The sequence below is a fragment of the Haliotis rufescens genome, unplaced genomic scaffold (assembly GCF_023055435.1).
Source record: "Haliotis rufescens isolate VD_foot unplaced genomic scaffold, xgHalRufe1.0.p SCAF_18, whole genome shotgun sequence".
NCBI classification, from domain to species: domain Eukaryota; kingdom Metazoa; phylum Mollusca; class Gastropoda; order Lepetellida; family Haliotidae; genus Haliotis; species Haliotis rufescens.
This window is the reverse complement of record NW_025963868.1, coordinates 25,054,831-25,078,284: the sequence shown is the minus strand read 5'-3', so window position 1 is coordinate 25,078,284 and position 23,454 is coordinate 25,054,831. Positions and strand designations below refer to the sequence as shown.

Genomic DNA, 23,454 nt, shown 5'->3' with positions numbered 1-23,454 from the left:
AATGCCGAGTTTATAGTACTAGCTCACTGAGATACCATGCCACAGCTTTACATGGATACCCCACCCAGACACAGTATACTGACTCCGAGCCGACCAGTCCTTGTTTTAGCCCCTTAATGCCGAGCACAAGGCAGGGTCACGAGTACCATCTTTTAACGTCTTTTGGTCTTTTAACCAAGGAGGCCGTATTCATATCTCTTCATTTATGGTCATACGTAATTAATGACACATGGTTTACAAAAACACGCTTTAAGGGGGCCAGTTACAGTTTTGATAACAGTGGGTTCGAATAAAAAAACGCACTTTTTATGATAATTGGCTTAATTTTGACGATATTTTATTCAAAGCGGCTTTGAACCGAATATGTTACCGCCATTTTACGTATATTATCTACATTTAGGTATTTTACAAATATATATCTTTGTAATTCCTCATCTTGTTTGTAGGTTGCATCAATTTATATTGTCACGCTCATCTCATGGCCATGGGATAACCTAGTGGTTAAAGCGTTCGCTCGTCACGCTCAAGTTCTGTGTTCGATTCTCTACATGGGTACAATGAGTGAAGCCCATTTCTGGGGTCCCCCTCCGTGATATTCCTGGGATAAGCGGCGTAAAACGATACTCACTCACTCACCCATATCACTTTGTTGGGTTAGGTTAGGTTAGGTTAGGTAAGGTTAGGTTAGGTTAGGTTATTTTAGTTTAGGTTAGGTTAGGTTAGGTTAGGTTAGGTTAGGTTAGGTTAGGTTAGGTTAGGTTAGGTTAGGTTAGGTTAGGTTAGGTTAGGTTGGGTTATATTGCAACAAATAAACTGCGTTTTGGATATCCATAACTACACCGACAGAACCCCCTTAGACACGCATGGTCTACCATCGGTGGAGTTCTAATAGCAACCCCGCTAGGATTCTGATGACTTCATAGCCGTCTTCCTTCATTCTTCCTCACTCATGGTCTGTATAAACGATTGTGCCTGCAGATTAAAGAGTGACAAACACTGCTGAATACTGCTATATCGTACTCTGATTGTGTGTTCGCAGCTTTACCAGAGCTTTCGTATGATAATGGAAAGGTTTTGTTGCTTTTATTATTCCGTCCTTTTGTTGATTTAAACAACACGCTGTGATATCGGTTCCAGATGTAATTGTGTTCGGTTAAATCTTGTGTTAACCTAGTTCTACATCGAAAACATGTTTGACTCATAAATATGTTCTATGGTCACAAGATTTCAGTTGACGAGATTTCACTTGATAACCATCTGCTGTTCACTCACCCACCCATCAATCCAGTCATATTTGTGAATCCTTTATTCAATCCTTCCAGTGAGATTGGTCTTACGCCGCTTTAAACAGTATTCCAGTTATACCACGACGTGTCAGCTTAATGTGAGAGGGAAGCCTGAATTGATGCAGGTCTCAGACCATTACCACTTTTGTGAAACCCATGAGCATGGATATGGTGCTGACAAACCTAGAAATATATTTTACTAATTGGGGCGAATCGCGATTCCAACCCATGATCATAGGTTTCTGGCTTGCCGAAAGGACAATGAATTGCGCCGTCTCAGACGACTGGCCATGGCCACCCGTGCCCCTTTGTAACAAAAAATATATCTGTGAAAACAGTTTCCAGATCGCTGCGGTTGATAACAGTACATATGTATCACGCTAGAATTCTCACTATCAGAAATCTCCTTGCCCATAATGTATAAAACAGTTGTTCTAAGTATAACCTTGGCATTCTCGTAATGAAGTCACGCGATGGATGTTGTCACGGCTGTCCAACGCCTTGATTGACAGCCCTGGACGTCAGCCTATTACTATTAAGTATTTGTCAATAGTACTGAATACATCGAACTATTTATTCACAAACTTATTGTTTGTTTCCCTTCAACCAGGAATAAGTATTCTCTAAACACCAATTATCGGAATTGCAAAACGTCTTCCAAAAGGTGTTCTTGCACGAATGAGTAGGTGTTAATGTTTAATATGTTTCGGCATGTCCTTGGCATCAAATTAGTTTGACTACCAAGAACGAAGAATATAAACACTTTGACAATGCTGCAATTAACTCAGAAGATGATCACTATCTTAAGCACACAACGCTAGAACGACTTCGGAACAATACGCCAAAGACACGAATGGCTATGAATTCTCAGGTTGGTTCACACATGAGAAGATGACAATATGTTTCTTGTCATGTTGTTGTGTGACAATGCCTGACAAATTGTAGGGGGTCGCTACGTCGAGTGTGTTTCGCCAAGCGTAGGGGATAAAAGGATTAATGCAAAGATACTTGGGACGCATGGTGTGTGGGGGGTTATTATCCAAGTAGAGTTGTGGTATAAGGTTCAGCAATTAGTGGGTTGGGGTTTACAGGGTTTCAGAGGGGGTTAGGGAGTTCGGGACTTCCTGTAACTCCTATCTGGCTGAGATTGCCAGAACCTTTTTATTCCGTGTCGACAAGGGTGGCATATTGGGTTTAAGCAGGCAAACAAAACATTTAAAAGAATATTATATCATTTGAGAAAGTAACAGTATTTTGTGATATAACTAACCACATTGAACAACAAATGGCCTTTGCGCTGCCTAGTCAAACCCACCCAGAACTTTTCGGAGAATGTGAAGACTCCCCAAAACACTGCAGCCTTCTGCATTACCCAGATTGTCAGAAGGGCTGTATTCCTGGTAGCAAACCCGGGTACACTCCCAATGTCAGTCAAAAGATTGAGCGGTAACAAACCTAAGGCACCGAGAACAATGGGTTCTTGGTTCTTGGGATGCAAGCGTGATTATTGTTGTTGTTGTTATTATTATTATTATTATTAGGGCTCCAAGCCGAAAGGCTGTAGAGCCCTATTGTAATCGTTCGATTTATTATTTATTATTATTATTTATTATTCCGCCGTTTTTTGTTCCAGAGATAGCAGTTTAACCACTGGCTCGATTTTGTTCAAATTTTGTGTGTGTGTGCAAGTTGTTAGGTACCAGATACCACAAAAATTCCAAGGCCGTAGGCCCAATGGCCAAGGGCAGATAACTGAAAAACAAGTATTTTTTGAAGATATATTTCGCCTTATTGCTCCGCAACCGCTTGTCCGATTACTTTCAAACTTTACACATGTCTGCTGCTTCGGGTGCTTAACATTTTCTGTTCTTTGATCTAGGTCATTGGTCACGTGGTTTGGCAGCCATATTGGATTCAAAGTTTTTACAGGGTTTTGGGGGTACCTGTCTTCAAATCCTATCTCCTCTGAATCCAATGCATGAAATGCATCCAAACTTTCTGAGTACTGTCTCCATACATATCACATCAAACTCTGTTAGCCGATTTTGGATATCGTTTTTAGTTGCTGCCATATTGGATTCAAGGTTTTCACAGGGTTTTTTGGGTACCTGTCTTCAAATACTATCTCCTCTGAATCCACTGCATGAAATGCTTTCAAACTTTCTGAGAATTGTCTCCACACATAACACACCAAACTCTGTTAGCCGTTTTTGGATATCTGTCTTAGTGACGGCTCTGTTTGATTTTGATTTTGATGATTTCTTTCACCGAATTTTTCCTTTATATAAAGATCACATCTTGTAAGGTTCTCCACAGAAACTATTGAAAGTTTACATGAAGTTAGTCGGGCACATGTATCTCATCTTTTGTTCTTGGCTGCATGCTAAAAGTAACACCGCTTGGTGGTAATATGGACAAAATACCGAATACATCGCTCAGAAAACCTAGGGTTATTTCCCTTTGACCGTCAAGTGTCTTTTGCAGTATGTATGCTGCCCATGAAGATGAGGGTTAGAATTGGTCTTCAGCAACCCATGCTTGTCTTTAGAGGCGATTATCAAGATTCGAACATTGTCTGGGTGGTAAATGGGTTTAGAACATTCTGGTTGACTCTGGCACACGCCAATTTCGTAGCGGTGATGTCCTGCAAACAGTGACTATCTTTTGACGGAGTTGGTACAGGCAAACCATTTGAGGATTCGAACATGAGGATTCGAGGTCGGAAATGGGTTAAAAACACACTGGGACATATGTGGAGATGTCTCAGAAGCGGTTCATTACATTTAACGGCGTTGGTACAGGCAAACCATTTGAGGATTCGAACATGGTCGAAGTCAAACATGGGTTAAGAACACACTGGGACACATGTGGTGATGTCTGACAAGCGGTTCATTACATTTGACGGCGTTGGTACAGGCAAACCATTTGAGGATTCGAACATGGTCGAAGTCAAACATGGGTTAAGAACACGCTGGGACACATGTGGGGATGTCTCACAAGCGGTTCATTACATTAGAGGGCGTTGGTACAGGCAAACCATTTGAGGATTCGAACATGGTTGAAGTCAAACATGGGTTAAGAACACACTGGGACACACGTGGTGATGTCTGACAAGCGGTTCATTACATTTGATGGCGGTGGTACAGGCAAACCATTTGAGGATTCGAACATGGACGAGGCCGGAAACAGGTTTAGCACTTTATCTCAGCAATACGACATAAACCCGGGGCCCTGACGAACTCAGAACGCTCATCCATTTGACTGGAGCCCAACTGACAAAGAAGTTACAGTCTGGTTCAGAGTCACCAAGCCGAAAAGCTGAAGAGTCCCAGTGCTATCGTTCGATTTAATATTATTATTATTCCGCCGATTTTTGTACCAGAGCTAGCATAATAACCACTGCCTCGATTCCATTCAAATTTTGTATGTGTATCCAGATACTTACGTACCAGATACCACACAAATTCCAAGGCCATAGGCCCAAAGACCATGGGCAGATAACTGAAAAATAAGCAATTTTAAAAGCTATATTTTGCCCTATTGCTTCGCAACCGCTTGTCCAATTACTTTCAAACTTTAGATGTGTCTGCTGCTTTGGGTGCTTGACATTTGATGTTCTTTGACTTTGGTCATTGGTCACGTGGTTTGGCAGCCATATTGGATTCAAGGTTTTCACAGGGTTTTTTGGGTACCTGTCTTCAAATCCTATCTCCTCTGAATCCACAGTCTGAATTGCATCCAAACTTTCTGAGAATTGTCTCCATACATTATACATTAAACTCTGTTAGCCGTTTTTGGATATCTTTCTTAGTCATCGCCCTATTGGATTTTGATTTTGATGATTTTTTTCACCGAAATTTTACTTGAAAGATCATATCTTGTAAGGTTCTCCACAGAAACTATTGAAAATTGACATGAAGTTAGTCTGACATGTATACCTCATCTTTTGTTCTTGGTTGCATGCTAAAAGTAACACCGCTTCGTGGTAATATTTGATCAATATTTGGGACACCCCTGGGACACCCCTGGAACACGCCAATTCGTAGCAGCGATGTTAGGTGACAATTTTTGAACGGAGTTGGTACAAGCAAACCATTTGAGGATTCGAACATGTTCAAGGTCGGAAATGGGTTTAGAACAGACTTGGATGCCACTGCACATGACAATTTCGTAGCGGCAATACCCTGCAAGGAAACCTTTGAGGATTCGAACATGGACGTTTGTGCGCAGTGTTACTTGGAGCCCGCCATTGCTGCTAGCAGCTTTAATTATTATTATTATTATTATTATTAAACACCCCAAAGCCATCACCAACTGAGCCATCCACCGTCAAAACGATCATCAAAGTACATAGGGTTTCACAATACATTGCAGTCACGAAAGATATAGCTGATGACATCCTACAGGCGATCTGGAGAAGCAATTTGTTTCGTATAGGCAATTACCTCATTATTCATTAACAGATCAGTTAACATTCCCAGTTGAAAGAAGCCAGTCAGCAATACTTTGGCATCTGATGATGCACATCCCTGCGGACGAACTTGGTGACGCGAAGACAAAAACTTTCATCGAACGTTCTAGCACAATAACATTATTCTAATTAGGTGCGCTCTTAAATGTTTCAGCAGCTTTGATAAACTGATAAACTTGTTTGTTTTCGTCTCTCTAACGTTCCGCTTTGTCACAACGCAACGAGCGTTTCGGACGAACATTGCCTATTAGATGTAATAACCATATCTCGGAAATTGTCGCCAATTAATCTATGAACTGAATGTAAACGTGATTTTAGAAGAAATTGATACAATGTCTCTTCGAAAGTACGTTGTAATAATAACAAGCGACATAATGGTGTGGTTCGATCCTTTAATAACCGTCTTCGCAATGCTTGTGGTTTTGACGCAGAGGTCCATCCATGGTACGACCCAGAATATGTAGAGGGCGTCATGGAAAATGATAAATACAAAATTCTTTGGAATAGGCCCGTTTACAGCCTTAGACGTATCCAGGCCAACAAACCTGATCTTGTCCTTCTTGATAAATCCAATGAAATCATTTATATTATTGAATTTTCTTTCCCTTTTGACACTAATGAGATTGAGGAAAAACATGGCAAACATGCGGACCTCGCTTTCGAAATGTCACGCTTGCATCCCAAGAACCAAGTTGTCCGAGTCCCTATTGTTCTCGGTGCCTTACGTTTGGTACCTCCCAATCTGTTGACTGACATTGGGAGAGTACCTTTGCTACCAGGTATACAGACCTTCTGACAATCTAGATAATGCAGGAGGCTGCAGCGTTGGGGAGTCTTCACATTCTCTGAAAAGTTCTGGGAAGTCCCATTCGCTGTCTGGGCTGCGTGTAGAGGGGGCAAGGGCCCTGAGCTGATGATGAGCCTAACCAGCTTGTCTGTGCCAGGATCACCCAAACCCTCTTTGCTGCATTTTCTGTTTTAGTATGTACATACTCCGAACCTTTTGAGATATCTTTGAGTGTTTGGGTAAGTGTCAGCGTTCGTGTACTTAATGCGTTTAGGAACTCGTGGACAAACAGGATGCACGTCGCCAAGGACAATGATAAATACAACATTCTTTGGAATAGGCCCGTGTACAGCCTCGGACCTATCAAGGCCAACAAACCTGATCTTGTCCTTTTCGATAAATCCAACAAAATTATTTATATCGTTGGATTTTCTGTCACTTTTGATTGACAAGATCCAGGAAAAACATGGCAAATATGCAGACCTCGCTTCCGAAATGTCACGCTTGCATCTCAATTACCTAGTTGTCCGACTCCCCAATGTTCTCGGTGCCTTAGGTTTGGTGCCTCCCAATCTGTTGACTGAGTAATGCAGAAGGCTGCAGTGTTTGGGAGTCTTCCCATTCTCCGAAATGTTCTGGGTGGGTTTGTCTAGGCAGCGCTTCCTGGGAGAAGTCTCATTCGCTGTCTGGGCTGCGTGTAGAGGGGGCAAGGGCCCTGAGCTGATGATGAGCCTAACCAGCCTGACTGTGCCAGGATCACCCAAACCCTCTTCGATGCATTTTATTTTTATCTGTAAATAATAATGTAGAAGGGTCCTCAAGCCACTAGTAGGCACCAGATTACTGAGCATTCATAGAGACACGGTATCATATCAGTGTATCGTTAAAGATCTGAAATACAAGAATGACTTGGAATTAATGCGTCTCGGAACATTATGTCAGAGAATGTCAGCTTCATGTGGAAGTAAAAGACTACCACTCTGATGACACAAGTTGCGTTTGCTGCTGAAATTAAACTGAAACAGGGATTCGAACCGACGATAAGTGGAACTTTGGCATATCTCAGAAACAGAGAATTCGTACAGCTGCTCTTTAGCGACTACATGCATACCCGTGCTCCACTGAATCCAAGTTAGCAATATTGTTTTAAATAATAAAATTTGTTTCTCTTTTTCCTGTTAATATATTCATTTGTTGTTATTTCAGAGTCATTTGTGTCTGAGATTGAACCACTAAAGGGCAGTCTGAATGGCGGGACACGCATCACTATAACGGGCAATAGTAAGTATAGTCCATATATACATTCGTTACAAATTTAACCTCTAACTGTGAGACCCGTGAAGATCCGGGGTAGAATAGGTCTTCAGCAACCCATGCTTGTCGTAAAAGCCGACTAACAGGGTTCAGGTGGTCAGGCTCGCTAACTTGGTTGATGCATGTCACCGTATCACAATTGCGTGGGTAGATGCTCATGATATCAAACACTAGATTGTCTGGTCCAGGTCTGGTCGATTATTTACAGACCGCCATCATAGAGCTTGAATATTGCTTAGAACGGTTAAACAAACAAACAAACTTTAACTATGAGATGAATAAATATCTAACTTTCGTCAGTGTCAAGAGGGACTGAGTTATTCGGACCCTGTTACATATGCGATACTGCTCAAATCAAACTACCCTTTGTTCGTGCCTGGGACGTGAAGGTTACGCGAGAGGACGCTTGCTGTACACTATAAACGTCAGTACGTTCGCGAACAAGACGCGAAACATTCGCGTCCTAGTCGCGGTCTAGAAAAGTACGGGAAGCCATCACAAAGAAACGTTCTGGAAAGTTGACATAGAAACGAATACAAAAAAAGTCAAAGGAACTTTTATTGGAACGAGAGTAATCTTAGGTTAATATATATTATTCCTGTTTTCAAAATAGCACGTTTTGAAAAACAAAAACCAAGATATGATCGAAATTCTCCTCCCGTTTCAGATTTCGCTCGGAACCTGTTCAGCTTTGGCGCTGGGAATGGCCATCTTGGAAACAAAGTGTATCTTGTCTCCTCCACCCGTAACTTCGAATGCAGCATCCATCTCGACGGTTGCCATGAGAAGCAGATCACATGCTATACCCCGTACGTATAGACGCCGCTGAGACTGTGAGTGAGTGAGTGAGTGAGTGAGTGAGTGAGTGAGTGACCGAGTGAGTGAGTGAGTGAGTGAGTGAGTGAATGACCGAGTGATAGAGTGAGTGAGTGAGTGAGTGAATGACCGAGTGAGTGAGTGACCGAGTGAGTGCGTGAGTGACCGAGTGAGTGAGTGAGTGAGTGAGTGAGTGACCGAGTGAGTGACCGAGTGAGTGACCGAGTGAGTGACCGAGTGAGTGACCGAATGAGTGACCGAGTGAGTGACCGAGTGAGTGAGTGAGTGAGTGAGATAGGTTTAACGCCGTTTCGAATATTGTACCATTAATACAAAAGCATATCCAGAGATTATGAGCGGATGAATTTGAACTCGAAGTCACCACCAGCATTCATGGCACCTGATTGTGTGGTAAACAACTCTCCGCACACACGCACACAGACAGACGCACACACGCACAGACAAACACACACATGCACAGACAGACACAGACACATACCGAGACACACATACACGCACAAGCAAACGAGTCCCGTGAAGATCCGGGGTAGAATAGGTCTTAAGCAACCCATGCTTGCCGTAAAAGGCGACTATATATGCTTGTCGTAAGAGGCTACTAAAGGGATCGGGGTTCAGGCTCGCTGGCTTGGTTGATGCATGGCATCGTGTCCCAATTGCGTGGATCGATGCCCAAGATGTCAATCACTGGATTGTCTTGTCCAGACTTGATTATTTACAGACCGCCGCCATATAGCTGAATAATCGCCGAATGCGGCGTTAAAAATCAAACAAACAAGCAAACAAGCAAACGAACATAGGCACTTACACAAGAAGGTACAGAGGGACAGAGAGCGAGACCGACACGCGCACATTCATAACCATAATCACAGAGATACACAAAGACAGGCACGCGTGCACCCACACATACACAAGCATCAGAAACATATGATTTCGTCCTTTATTGTATATGAGGTGCGAGATAGGCACACGCGCGCAGACACACGGACACACATTGTCCACACATTGTCCACACACACATCACGGACAACTAATTTTTTTTCGCAGATTGCGTAAATGTAAGAGCGTGACAGGCACACGCGCGCGTACATACATACACACATTGTCCACAAACACGCACAAACATCACATACATCTAAATTGTTTCTATGTTGCCTACATGTAAGTCCGAGACGGGCACACGCGCGCGGACAGACGGACACACATTGTACACACACAGACGCACAAACATCACATACATCTAAATTGTTTCTATGTTGCCTACATGTAAGTCCGAGACAGGCACACGCGCGCAGACACACAGACACATTGTACACAGGCACAAACAGCACAAACATCTAAATTAATTTAATGTCGCATACACCTCAGTGCGTGATGCATAGAAACAATTGAAGGTAGTTTTTTTTTTAAAGTATTATTTACACATTTCCAATGGTATATTTTCAGTAAAATGCCCACAGCAGATTACTCGGTCCGGGTCTATGTTGATGGGGTTCGAATCCCAGACGAAGAGCACTGTAAAGCGAGTCGCAACAAGTGCATCTTCAAGGTGAGTCCTTATTCCACTTGTCGACATTTGAATCTCAGTCAGGGATTGTATGGTCGACAGTATTCTTTATTCATTGTGCATATAATATTATCATCATTGCTGTTATGATTATAGTTATAGATGGTAATGTGATAATATTCTTAAAGAGAATATATTAGCAGTAGTAGTAGTAGTAGTAGTAGTAGTAGTAGTAGTAGTAGTAGTATTGTTGTTGTCGTCGTCGTTATTATGATTATGATGATGATGATTATTATTATTATTATTATTATTATTATTATTATTACAGCCTGAGGCACATTATACACCAACCATAGATTACATCGAGCCTACATCCGGGGTTCCAGGTAAGTGAAGGTCGTTTAGGCCTATTCCCATTTATTGAATATTTCGGATATATTGAATAATTATACATGTACAATAAAAACGTGTATCTCTGGTCATCTCGACGATCGTAAGAAACTCTCCATCTGTCTCTGTTGTTTGAGCATATTCCATCCCAAGGCATGAGTCAAATTAAACTTGAAAACGATCTCTCTTGTCAATCCATTGATGCCATGTTGCAGGCACGCTGGTCAAGTACCGTGGGCGCATCATCACTTCCCTCTTTGGTTCCAATGAAGTGACCAGTACTAACGGTCAAACTGCCCGGTTTGTCAGGTAAGTTAAAAACACGTCAGTTCAAAGAGAATGCCACCTATTGATATCAAATATGTCCGAACGGGTTTATACAAGTTTTGGACTTTTATCGTTTCTCGACGATTTTTGATATATTTGACCAAAAAAAGGCGAGGGAGAAATTCTATTTATCATCCAATATTGTTCTTCCATCTTTTCAGTTTGTATAAGTGTAATAACCAGTGTCTTTAGTGTACAAAGGGCAGCTAACCAGCTTCAGTGACAGTGATTAGTGATGTCATTTGATTGTGATGTCACAATAATCATGACGTCACAATGGCTTGCAAAGCGCAATGTCATAGATGCTATATTTCCGAGGAGGCATCACATGATCTCCCCCAAGCATTCTCTCAAGGGGAAGCCCATTTTATATGATTGTCATACAGATTTCATTGTCATCCTGTATGATTCCGGGTAGTCGCTTCTTTAAGAGTACCATAATCTCATCTATAGTCTTAAGAATAGCATGTGATAGTTTGACATCCTGTCCTCGCTCGTTAACTAATCCCAAAGTGATAAAAATATCACCAACATTCAGTCACTCACTCACTCGCGTCTCCGTCGCATACCAAGGAACTAAGTAAAATTGTAGTCACAAGCGACAATTTAAGAGTGAGTGAGTATGGTTTTACACCGCTTTTAGCAATATTCCAGCAATATCACGGCGGGGAACACCAGAAATGGGCTTCACACATAATGCCCATGACGGGAATCGAACCCGGGTCTTCGGTGTGACAAGCGAACGCTTTAGCCACTAGGCTACCCGACTTTAGAATTAAACCCTCTGGCTTGTTTTTGTTTTTTAAATTTGCTAAATAATTATCCATTTCATATTTTGCATTTTTATGAAATGTGATGGTAGGATTCTTATAAAGAATCTCAAAACAATATAAATATACCTTCAATCCTAATAACAGTAATATCATGTCTGTCATAAGGGACAACCTCCACATTCTACAGCAAAGTGATAAAATGGAACAAGGACTGAATAAATTTAGAATTATAAAAAGTACCGGGCAACCAAAAAATCTCAAGCAAATTCTTTGGCCATCCAAGTATTCTTGTACAGAGAGTGTATCATGTGTTAGTAGATGTGGCACCCCAAGATGCGGCGCGTGTAACATCATAAGTGACGGTACTACTTTCCTTTTTGCAAATGGCAAGAGTTTCAGTGTGAAAGCCGACATGAACTGCCGCAGCAAAGATGTGGTGTATGTTGTGAGATGTTCGGATGCGGCGAAACCAACAACGGTGAAACCGGCATGGAATTAAAATACTGAATCACTGTACACAAACAGCAAATAAGATACTTCAATGTTCGATGCTTAGGTGTCAGCAAACACATTGATGATTGCGGAAACGGGAATATTATTATTTTTCCGTTTTATAAATTGTTTTCCAGTGATAAGCAGCAGAGACTGGAAAAAGAACAAATGTTTATCCAATTGATAAACCCAAATTGAACTCCAGAATGCATTGATACATTTCACACATAAATGTTACACTGCTGCTTTAGAAATACTGTGAATTTTAATTCAAATGTCTCCCTTGTCAAATTGCGTGGTGTCGTCGCTGGAGTGTGTAAGTACATTATGACGTCAGGGTGTAATTATGACGTCATCATAAGTATGACGTAATGCATGTGTCATTGTCAGTCACACTGAAGAGCTGCCATGACATGACACAGTGAAAGAACTATGTCTGAAACTGATATTAGAAGATGTTGGACTCGCGAGGACTTTATTATTTTATCATATATATACATGTTCACCGAGTGAACATTCGTTTATATATTTCATCAGGTGTATAAGTATTAAATATACAAAAAACAGAGGCCAGATATACGTGCTTGTCAAAACTCCTTTATCCACACAAGATCTTTCGCCGTTCAACGGCTCTTCAGGTGTAATGAAAACTTTAACCTACATTGTAGTCCTATGCGACGAATAGCAGTAGTATTTGTGGCGTCATAATGCCTATGATGTAACAGTGACAATAGAGGGAGAAGTAAAGCATAGTCCAAGGCGACAGCCAACGTTATGTTTTTGACGTCATAAAGCATATGACGCCACAGTTAGTGTTAATAGTGGACACACTCCGGCGCAGTGGTGACTCAACATAACACAGCTGCCACAGGCTAATTTGCATATCAACAAACAAACGCGATTTTTCAGAAATCAGTATAGAACGGACTAATGCAAGTATTGGGGGGGGGGGGGGGGGGGCTTTACATATTGTTTTGCATAATTATATAGATATGCTACTCCAACTGCGACTGTGAGTTGCATGACAATATATATTTATGCATCAACGTGACCGTATCGCTAACTGTTCGATGACAGCGCGTGGAGCCGTACAACCAATGTAAACAAAGGATAACTACGCAAAAACAAGTAGATTTTCACGCATAAGCATACTTTCTAAATGAACCGTCACCATTCTTTAACATTTGTTTATGACATGTGTAGACTTGTCAAACATGAAACGGATGAAAAGCATATGCAATATCTTGAATAGACCGTGAAAGATGTGACGAATCGTCACATGGCGCTGGCCTGTGGCAGAGGCACTATGCTGGCTGGCTGCCGGCCGCATGGAACTCTGGGTAGGAGAGTGAATAGTGGGGGGCATAAATACATTATGGTGAGAGTGCACAAATACACATTGAGCTACAGTTTTGAAAAATATACTTTTGAATTAAGTTTAGGTTTCAAAAGCCTAATGAACATCTGTTCTTTTTGGATTCGTAAATGGTTGTCATTGTTAAACAATTTATAAAACGGAAATATTATGAATAGTTATTTATAAATAGCAATATTGATGATGACTTACTGATACAAGTTTACTTATGTTCCAGGGTCTACATGGGCAGTGATAACTGTGAAGTGAAAAACCTGGATGAAGATGTCTTGTAAGAATCGACTAAAATGTTGTTGCTTTTTCATTACAATGTGAAATAGTGAATTGAAAAGAGCATACCGTTCTATGTCCGTCCTTGTAGGATAAACAGGTATATGTGACGAACCATGTCAAGGTCAAGTCGTCTTTAATAATGAAGTGGACATTGGTCAGTAAAGTTATCATAACCAGATATTGAATCGGTATGAAACACGTGTCATTACTCGTGCAAGATTCGCACAACAGGCAAGGTGGAGCAAAAGGTGTTTCCTGTTTTTTGTATGATATGGACCAAGTAACAGGATGTGGCATTCTGGGCTCGAAATATCCCCTTCTCCGCTCGTATTGACGAGTGGAAGCATGTGCTGGGCGGGAATTAATTGAAGAAACGCTCGTCCAGCCGGATGAGTACATACACTTCAATTGTATCAATTCATCTCCAATCATTTTCAATAAAATGCGCAAGATAATTTCGAACCTTAAAATACATTTTCCTCTCTCGCACGATCTCCGAACAGTGATCCCTCGGACTCGCTACAACGCTACCTTTGGGATCTAAATAATTTATGAGCGTTATAGACGATCAGCGGTTTAAGCGAGGTGGAGTCGTAGGGGGTAGATGACCAACACAGCAGTACATGCTCTGTTACAACCCTTAATGTAACAAGAGTCATCAGAAAGATGACATATCCCCACCCACCCCCCCGGCAGCTGTCTGTAAAGTAACCACAAGTAAATGTGCAATTCTGTATGTAATGAGTCAAGAGTTGGATGTTCTTGAAGAAGCATACACTGTTTACCCACAATAGATCGACCATGGTCGCATCCATATGAAATGGAACGTAAAACATGTGTGTTTCCAAACATTTTAAACTGAGGGGCAAAAGAAAGTATTCCTAGTATTTATTTGTGTAATTGTAAACTGAAAGAACTGTTGTTAAATTCTTTCAGTTCATTGTTAGGATATAATGTTCAATTGAAAATGAAACATATGATAAAATAAACTGACACGTATCGTTTCTTTTGCTCCTCGGTTTATACCCGATCAGGTGTACAGGCGAGATGATTGGCATACACCCAATCTAACATCATTATCGGTGCATGTTGTGTGTTTCTCATCCATGCTTGCGTTCAGAGGTAGCGACTGGAGTGGAGAAAATAAAGAACAGATACATTGTGTATTGAATAAGACACAGTCACGCATAAGTCACAAACTGAAATGTCCTTTTCAATTTCGCCAACCTTTGCCTTTGTTTTAGATTTGGGATTGATCTTGACAAGGACGGGACAAGCTGGTGGGGGGCGCTGAAGTGCAAGACAGAAACTACCTATGTGGGTGAGTCAATGGAGACATGGATCCGGAGTACACGACACAATGGATCCATTACAAGAGACGGAGAGAGAGGGGGGAGAGAGAGAGTGGGGGAGGGGAAGAATGAGGATGAGGAGAGAGAAGAGGGGAGAGGGAGAGAGGTGAGAGAGGAGGAAGGAGAGAGATGATGGAGAGTGAGAGTGGAGAGATAGAGAGAGAATGAGAGAGGAGAGAGAAATAGATAGAGGGGAGGTATGAGAGAGAGAATGGGGAAGAGCGCGAGAGAGAGTGAGAGATAGGGAGTGGGGGAAGTGAGGAGAGATAGAGAGAATGAGAGAGGAGAGTGAAAGAGAGAGAGGTGAGAGAGGGGAAGAGCGGGGCGGAAGGAGCGAGATGAGGGGGAAGAGGGCGCGAGAGAGAGGGAGAGAAAGGAGAGATAGAGAGTGGGGGTGAGTGAGGAGAGATAGAGAGAATGAGAGAGGAGAGTGAAAGAGAGAGGGGTGAGAGAGGGGAAGAGCGGGGAGGAAGGAGCGAGATGAGGGGGAAGAGCGCGCGAGAAAGAGAGGGGAGAGATAGTAGAGATAGAGAGACGGGGTGAGAGTGGAGAGATAGAGTGAGAATGAGAGAGGAGAGTGAAAAAGAGGTGTGTGAGGAGAGAGGAGGAAAGCGGGGAGGAAGGAGAGAAAGATTGGTGTAGAATGCTGAGGTAATAGTGTGTCACTTAACAAAGAAAGGACATGATTGCGAGAAACTGTATGTATCATTCATAAAAATCCTTGAAAAAGCCATGGCCAATTACTGAAGTGAAACATGGATACGTCCAGGTACAGTTACTTCTTAACCTCGTGCATTCAACACTGGATAGCATTGACACCAAAGGACCTCCAAAACCAATTCGTTTTACCCGAACGTCGTGATTTACACGAATAGACGTTGTTACAACCGGGTAGTCGTTATACCCGAACCTCGTTACAACCGAGTAGTCATTATACCCGAACCTCGTTACAACCGAATAGTCGTTATACCCGAACCTCGTTATAACCCAGTAGTCGTTAAAACCCAGTTGTCGTTATACCGAACCTCGTTACAACCGAGTAGCCGTTATACCCGAACCTCGTCATAACCCAGTAGTCGTTATAACCCAGCAGTCGTTATACCCGAATCTCGTTACAACCGAGTAGTCGTTATACCCGAACGTCGTTACAACCGAGTAGTCGTTATATCCGAACGTCGTTACAACCGAGTAGTCGTTATACCCGAACCTCGTTACAACCGAGTAGTCGTTATACCCGAACCTCGTCATAACCCAGTTGTCGTTATACACCGGACCTTGTTACAACCGAGTAGTCGTTATACCCGAACCTCGTCATAACCCAGTTGTCGTTATACCCGAACCTTGTTACAACCGAGTAGTCGTTATATCCGAACGTAGTTACAACCCAATAGTCGTTGTACCCGAACGTCGTTACAACCGGGGAGTAGTGATTACATCCGACCGGAGATGACTGAATAGAGTTGAGTATTTAATTACATTGAGATTGCTGGTTCGTGTTGTAATAATTAGTTATCTTGTACCTATTGTAGTGAAATGAAGTTGTTCCGTTCAAGATAATATGCAGGCTGGCAAAGTATTGGTTCTTTATAATAAAGAAATACAGTAAACTACGTTTATAACGAACACGCTTATAACGAACTGACAGATATAACGTAATATTTTTGGTCCCGGACATTTGCTGTGTATATTCTGTATATGTGTTTATAACGAACTACGGTTATAACGAACTAAAATTAGTGGTCCCTTTGAGAATAACCGTGGTTTACTATTTAAGCGTATAGTAGATCTGTCCCAATCTTTCCGAGGCAAGTGAGTTAACTGACTATAAAAGTCCAGTTTCCACCCTTGCCGAACTAGGCTGGTATTATGGAGTTACAGTTTGGCTGGACTAACGAGTCTATGCATAGTCCAATCAAAATCGTGCACCGAAATCGAAATCCGGTTCGTCGAGTGTCGTGCAGATTTCGGTCGACTGCAGGATTTGCAAAGCATGTGCACCGCTAACTCGTTGTCAACAGATATTTTCTAAATCTTTTCATGTTTTTAATGAAGGTGCTCACGTGATTTGATGCACTTCGCGATGTAAGACTCGTTTTATCACAATATAGATCTTGATTATCGATCAGATCGTCTTGACTGGGCGCCACCATTTTGTTTGAAACAAATGCAAGTGATACGAGAGGTTGAATCTGATTGGTCAATAGGAGAGGCATAGAAAGGACATAACTCGTAATAGCCACTGGTGGCGCTACGATCGAGCCCAGGAATTCCAGCCTAGTTCGGCAAGGGTGGAAACTGGACTTTTATAGTCAGTTAAGTCCCTTGCCTCGGGAAGATGATCTGTCCCACACATGTTCTATCACCAGAACATCAGAGCTGCTGATAAAAAAATGTTCTCGTAAACCGAACCTGTCTCCAGTGTCGTGGCGTGCATTGAAACGTTTTTCTTGGTGTTTTAATCAATCTTTGTTTCCTGTATGATTTATACTCTCTCTGGTCCAGGTGCAAAGCAGTTATTGCGTACTCTCTCCAGCGGCCCGGCTTGCATTAATAATACCTAGTTTTAACGACCGTTTGTCCCGCACTCACTATGGCGACATAAAGAACGCACTGAAACCTTGTTTCACAACTCATGTTTAATGGTGTATTCAGTCACATAAGAAATTAAAACATCTCATCAACAGTCAAACAACTCTAACATGGACTAGTTTTCGTCATGCTTCATTTCGCTGTCACATTGACACGTTTCTACCAAGTTCGTCGGGTCCTTTTAGCTACTAATTTGTCCTACACATCAACCCGCGCATGGTTTAACATAGACAATGTGACTCGACTTGGTCGATATTTGTCAGGCCATAGCTACGAAAAATAGACGTTAGTGTAGTATTCTAAATTGAAAGCTAACAGATTCGTTTGATATGAACTTTTAAGTAAGGCATATAATATATAATATGGATAATATGGACTGCTTCGCCCTATACAGCATCAATTAATATATCCTCATGTCGCTCTGTGAAGCACTGTAAAGATAATATTTTGGTATATATTTTTTAAAATCCTATCAGGATACGGGAGAATTGGTAATCAGAGTCGACGAAATTCGATGTGCAAATCTTATGATCGTGGGTTCAAATCCCAAATTCGGCAGCCTAACTAGGATCCTTGGTATGTCAGCAGCCTACCCGTGCTCATGGATTTCATCGAATTGGTAAACACGTATGTTCTTAAATTCAGGATTGCCTCCCTCTTGAAGCGTTGACACGGGTGGCCCAGTCGTCTATGGGGTGGCTTTTTGCCCCGGCACGACAGAAAACTGTGGGTTCGAATCCCGTTTCGCCCCGATTATGTTTTCAGGTTTGTCATCACCATATCCGTGCTCGTAGGTTTCGACAAAGTGGCAAACGTTTGAGACCTGTATCATAAGGGCTTCCCTCCCACAAGAAACCTACACGCCATGATACAATCCTCTTATTGTATAGTGTAGCCGTTGCCGATGCAAATATCCTTTTGTACCACTCTTTCAACCTGAGACGTTCGTTTTTCAGACTTGACCACAGGACGCGTGTAAACCTTTCTCCACTCGTCCTCAGAGTGTGTAGCTGGTCCTGCTTGAGCAAGACAAACACGTTTTCTATACTGTTTTCTGACAGTTTTATTCAGTTCCTAATTGCAGCAACTTGTTGCGAACTGGGTTAGAACCCTAGCTCTCAAAAGCCAGTAGTCTACTAGGACTACCATCATTGGATTATGACTGGTCCTCATCAAAATTCACTTGGCTCGGGCTAGCGGACTAGCCTGAATTTTGTAGGGGAGGGTCATTATTTTCTGTACATTTGTGTTCATTTGTGCATCAAAAACCTCAAATTATTCAATTTCATGTTTCATGTTTGTACTAACGATATCTCACATGTTTCAGGCTTCGTGAATGCCAGTTTCATCGTCGATGAATGGTTTGGAAGGTAAGTACCGCCTACGTACAGTTTCACTTTAAAATGAAATAACCGAAAAATGAGTTGACGGGCCTGAAGTTCGGGCAAATTGCTGTCGCGTTAGCGTCATCGTTTAAACACTATATTTTTCATTTCATTTTAAAATTGAAGTTCTTTCAGTTAAATGATGCTCTTATTACACGAAATAAAACTGTTTGGTACAGTCATACAAAGAGTAAATAATTTATTTTTTTTAATATGGAAGTCCACGCGCATACATGTGCGCAGAACGTTTCCCAAAGCTACAAATATATTGTTTAGATCCTTGGGGTATTAGAACTAATAAGTTGACCTGTTACAAGGGATTTGGGTAATTTCGATACTACCACAATTCCAAAAATATTTGTTGTAACCCCGGCTGCCCTATGGGTATGCCAAAATCGATTTCATCGCATGCGTAGAATAGATGGAAACGAAATACAACCCGATTTGACCATACATTGTCATGACACGTGTGCCCCGTGTAAGTCGGTCCAAGTTAACCTTACCGCTGCACACATTTCTTCAGGTCAATGCCCGATCTGGATACTCTCCGAGTCAGCAGTACAGGGAAGATCTACATGTACCAGACATATGCACGTATGTATCATGTACCAGACATATGCACGTATGTATCGTGTACCAGACATATGCACGTATGTATCATGTACCAGACATATTCACGTATGTATCATGTACCAGACATATGCACGTATGTATCATGTACCAGACATATGCACGTATGTATCATGTACCAGACATATGTACGTATGTATCATGTACCCGGAGGTATGTATCATGTACCAGCCATATTCACGTATGTATCATGTACCAGACATATGCACGTATGTATCATGTACCAGACATATGTACGTATGTATCATGTACCCAGAGGTATGTATCATGTACCAGCCATATTCACGTATGTATCATGTACCAGACATATGCACGTATGTATCATGTACCAGACATATGCACGTATGTATCATGTACCAGACATATGCACGTATGTATCATGTACCAGACATATGCACGTATGTATCATGTACCAGACATATGCACGTATGTATCATGTACCAGACATATGTACGTATGTATCATGTACCCGGAGGTATGTATCATGTACCAGACATATTCACGTATGTATCATGTACCAGACATATGAACGTATGTATCATGTACCAGACATATTCACGTATGTATCATTTACCAGACATATGTACGTATGTATCATGTACCCAGACGTATGTATCATGTACCAGACATATTCACGTATGTATCATGTACCAGACATATGCACGTATGTATGATGCACCAGACATATTCACGTATGTATCATGTACCAGACATATGTACGTATGTATCATGTACCCGGAGGTATGTATCATGTACCAGACATATGCACGTATGTATCATGTACCAGACATATGCACGTATGTATCATGTACCAGACATATGCACGTATGTATCATGTACCCAGAGGTATGTATCATGTACCAGACATATTCACGTATGTATCATGTACCAGACATATTCACGTATGTATCATGTACCAGACATATGCACGTATGTATCATGTACCAGACATATGCACGTATGTATCATGTACCAGACATATGTACGTATGTATCATGTACCCAGACGCATGTATCATGTACCAGACATATTCACGTATGTATCATGTACCAGACATATTCACGTATGTATCATGTACCAGACATATGTACGTATGTATCATGTACCCGGAGGTATGTATCATGTACCAGACATATTCACGTATGTATCATGTACCAGACATATGTACGTATGTATCATGTACCAAGAGGTATGTATCATGTACCAGCCATATTCACGTATGTATCATGTACCAGACATATGTACGTATGTATCATGTACCCAGAGGTATGTATCATGTACCAGCAATATTCACGTATGTATCATGTACCCAGAGGTATGTATCATGTACCAGACATATGCACGTATGTATCATGTACCAGCAATATTCACGTATGTATCATGTACCAGACATATTCACGTATGTATCATGTACCCAGAGGTATGTATCATGTACCAGACATATGCACGTATGTCTTATGTACCAGACATATTCACGTACGTATCATGTACCAGACATATGCACGTATGTATCATGTACCAGACATATGCACGTATGTATCATGTACCAGACATATGTACGTATGTATCATGTACCCAGACGTATGTATCATGTACCAGACATATTCACGTATGTATCATGTACCAGACATATGCACGTATGTATCATGTACCAGACATATTCACGTATGTATCATGTACCAGACATATGCACGTATGTATCATGTGCCAGACATATTCACGTATGTATCATGTACCAGACATATTCACGTATGTATCATGTACCAGACATATTCACGAATGCATCATGTACCAGACATATTCACGTATGTATCATGTGCCAGACATATGCACGTTGTATCATGTACCAGACATATGCACGTATGTATCATGTGCCAGACATATGCACGTATGTATCATGTACCAGACATATTCTCGAATGTAGCATGTACCCAGACGTATGTATCATGTACCAGACATATTCACGTATGTATCATGTACCAGACATATTCACGTATGTATCATGTACCAGACATATTCTCGTAAGTATCATGTACCAAACATATGCACGTATGTATCATGTACCAGACATATGCACGTATGTATCATGTACCAGACATATGTATCATGTACCAGACATATTCTCGTTAGTATCATGTATGATGTATAACAGATATGCAGATGTTCAGACAGATCATATCCCAAATATCACTCTGTACCGACAAACCCCTGTCAGTCAAAATACCGTTTCACAAGATGTCGTTCAACATTTTTAACGGATTACTTCTGTCTATCACTGGATACTAGTGTGTAAATCTGTACATTCCTTGTCTCGAAACAACGGATATTTCGATGTTTTACGGCTTCGATGCTTCGAGTTATCGAGGCTTTTCTCAATTTGTGACTGAGGTATAACGGGTGTTCAGTAATAAACCAATTGATCATTATAAAACTATCATTTACCAAGTATAATCATAAAATTCAGTAGCATTTTAAATAATTATTGGGGCGGTCGGATAGCCTAGTGGTTAAAGCGTTCGCTCGTCACGCCGAAGACCCGGGTTCGATTCCCGACATGGGTACAATGTGTGAAGCCCATTTCTGGTGTCCCCCGCAGTGATATTGCTGGAATATTGCTAAAAGCGGCGTAAAACCATACTCACTCACTCAAATGATTATTGGCACGGACTGATAAGTAAGTAAGCCTATATCCATATTGAAATCGAGAACCAACAACGTCCGCCTCTGTTCCAGCTGTCACGGGGATCAGCCCCAGCACCGGCAGCAAGAGAGGAGGCACCAGGCTGACCATCACGGGGATGCACTTTGACGAGACTGACGCCAAGGTCAATGTCATGGTTGGAGGTGGGTTGCTGGAATATTGCTTCAAAGCGACGTAAAACCATATCCTCTCACTCTTTGTATATATGATGTATAGGTAACATGTAAACTTTTGGAATACTATTTGGTTCTTTTATAAAGTGGGGGCGGTCGGGTAGCCTAGTGGTTAAAGCGTTCGCTCGTCACGCCGAAGATCCGGGTTCGATTCCCGACATGGGTACAATGTGTAAAGCCCATTTGTGGTGTCCCCCGACGTGATATTGCTGGAATATTGCTAAAAGCGGTGTAAAACCATACTCACTCATCCACTCTTATAAAGTGAACCCTGTTGATCCAGACAATACCTTTGCCCGATAAATCCTCCGACTTAACAGTTTTCTGGATACGCGAAACGCTGGTATTAGGCGAATGTCCGTATGTATGCAGAGTACAAAAGGTCCCTCTGCTGTTTCCAGGTACCGAGTGTCGGGTGACGGAGCCGGTGACGGACACGCAGATAGTCTGTGAGACACAGCCTGCCCCTTCTGCTGCGGAGTACTACGAAGGTGAGTGACTGACGGAGGGAGGGAGGTGGAGGGGAGGGGGAGAGGAGGTGACGGACACGCAGATAGTCTGTGAGACACAACCTTCCCCTTCTGCTGCGGAGTACTACGAAGGTGAGTGACTGACGGAGGGAGGTGGAGGGGAGTGGGTGGGGGAGAGGAGGTGACGGACACGCAGATAGTCTGCGAGACACAACCTGCCCCTTCTGCTGCGGAGTACTACGAAGGTGAGTGACTGACGGAGGGAGGTGGAGGGGAGGGGGTAGGGGAGAGGAGGTGACGGACACGCAGATAGTCTGCGAGACAC

General features: G+C 42.0%; 1 protein-coding gene across 3 annotated transcripts in view; it reads left to right on the top strand.

The window, feature by feature from the left end:
- The window catches only part of LOC124132985 (fibrocystin-L-like), a 153,579-nt gene that overhangs the window by 39,819 nt on the left and 90,306 nt on the right, over positions 1–23,454 (top strand). For all 3 annotated transcript variants that reach the window (XM_048398465.1, XM_048398463.1, XM_048398464.1), the window contains exons 2-12: positions 7,751–7,825; positions 8,526–8,667; positions 10,139–10,241; positions 10,528–10,585; positions 10,805–10,898; positions 13,774–13,827; positions 15,074–15,150; positions 19,098–19,140; positions 19,679–19,749; positions 22,519–22,629; positions 23,061–23,150. In XM_048398465.1, coding sequence (XP_048254422.1) covers positions 7,751–7,825; positions 8,526–8,667; positions 10,139–10,241; positions 10,528–10,585; positions 10,805–10,898; positions 13,774–13,827; positions 15,074–15,150; positions 19,098–19,140; positions 19,679–19,749; positions 22,519–22,629; positions 23,061–23,150 — 918 coding nt within the window. The remainder of the gene's footprint in view (positions 1–7,750; positions 7,826–8,525; positions 8,668–10,138; positions 10,242–10,527; positions 10,586–10,804; positions 10,899–13,773; positions 13,828–15,073; positions 15,151–19,097; positions 19,141–19,678; positions 19,750–22,518; positions 22,630–23,060; positions 23,151–23,454) is intronic.